A 568-nucleotide genomic window follows, 5' to 3' on the forward strand; every position below is an offset into this window, starting at 1 on the left:
TTTCTAGAACTGTGCATACAGCTGGTTTCCAAGGGCACAGGGGACTGTAGTACTGTGTGCAGTGTGACCTGCACGACTCTGGGACTCCTGCTTCAGGGAGAAGAGAGCCCTGGGCTGGTGTTGGTCACATGGTCTCAGGGGTGGGCAGACCCGACAGGCAGTGCCCCAAGAAGTGTGTCCCCACGGCTGCCCTCCCTGGGCCCATGTGCTCAGACCCAGCCTCGCCCAATGACCTCTTGCCATGAACGGCCTCCTGCGGCCGGGCGTGGAACCTGTCTTCTCTGGGGGCGCTCAGTCTGGCCTCTGCTCCACAGAAGCTATCTGCAAGGCAGCCTCCTGGCCAGCGGGGCCTTGCTGGGTGCGGACGAGCTGGCGCGGTACTTCCCGGACCGGAGCGTGGCCATATTTGTGGCCACCTGGAACATGCAAGGCCAGAAGGTACGTGGTGCCGCCCACTTGTGTGAAGCAAGGTGCCCCCAAAGGCCCCGCCCCACGCCTCCATCTGCCACCGCCTGCCCAGCCCCTCCTCTCCGCGACCTGAGACACCCATTTGCAGGCCGAGTTTCTG

At 63.7% G+C, this 568-nt stretch overlaps 1 protein-coding gene across 1 annotated transcript in view; it reads left to right on the plus strand.

Moving 5' to 3' along the window:
- The window catches only part of INPP5E (inositol polyphosphate-5-phosphatase E), a 13452-nt gene that overhangs the window by 6837 nt on the left and 6047 nt on the right, over positions 1-568 (plus strand). The window contains exon 2 of the mRNA XM_007947034.1: positions 315-438. Coding sequence (XP_007945225.1) covers positions 315-438 — 124 coding nt within the window. The remainder of the gene's footprint in view (positions 1-314; positions 439-568) is intronic.

Source organism: Orycteropus afer, unplaced genomic scaffold (assembly GCF_000298275.1).
Source record: "Orycteropus afer afer isolate SDZICR_OR568_19922 unplaced genomic scaffold, OryAfe1.0 scaffold00174, whole genome shotgun sequence".
In the NCBI taxonomy this organism is placed as follows: Eukaryota; Metazoa; Chordata; class Mammalia; order Tubulidentata; family Orycteropodidae; genus Orycteropus; species Orycteropus afer.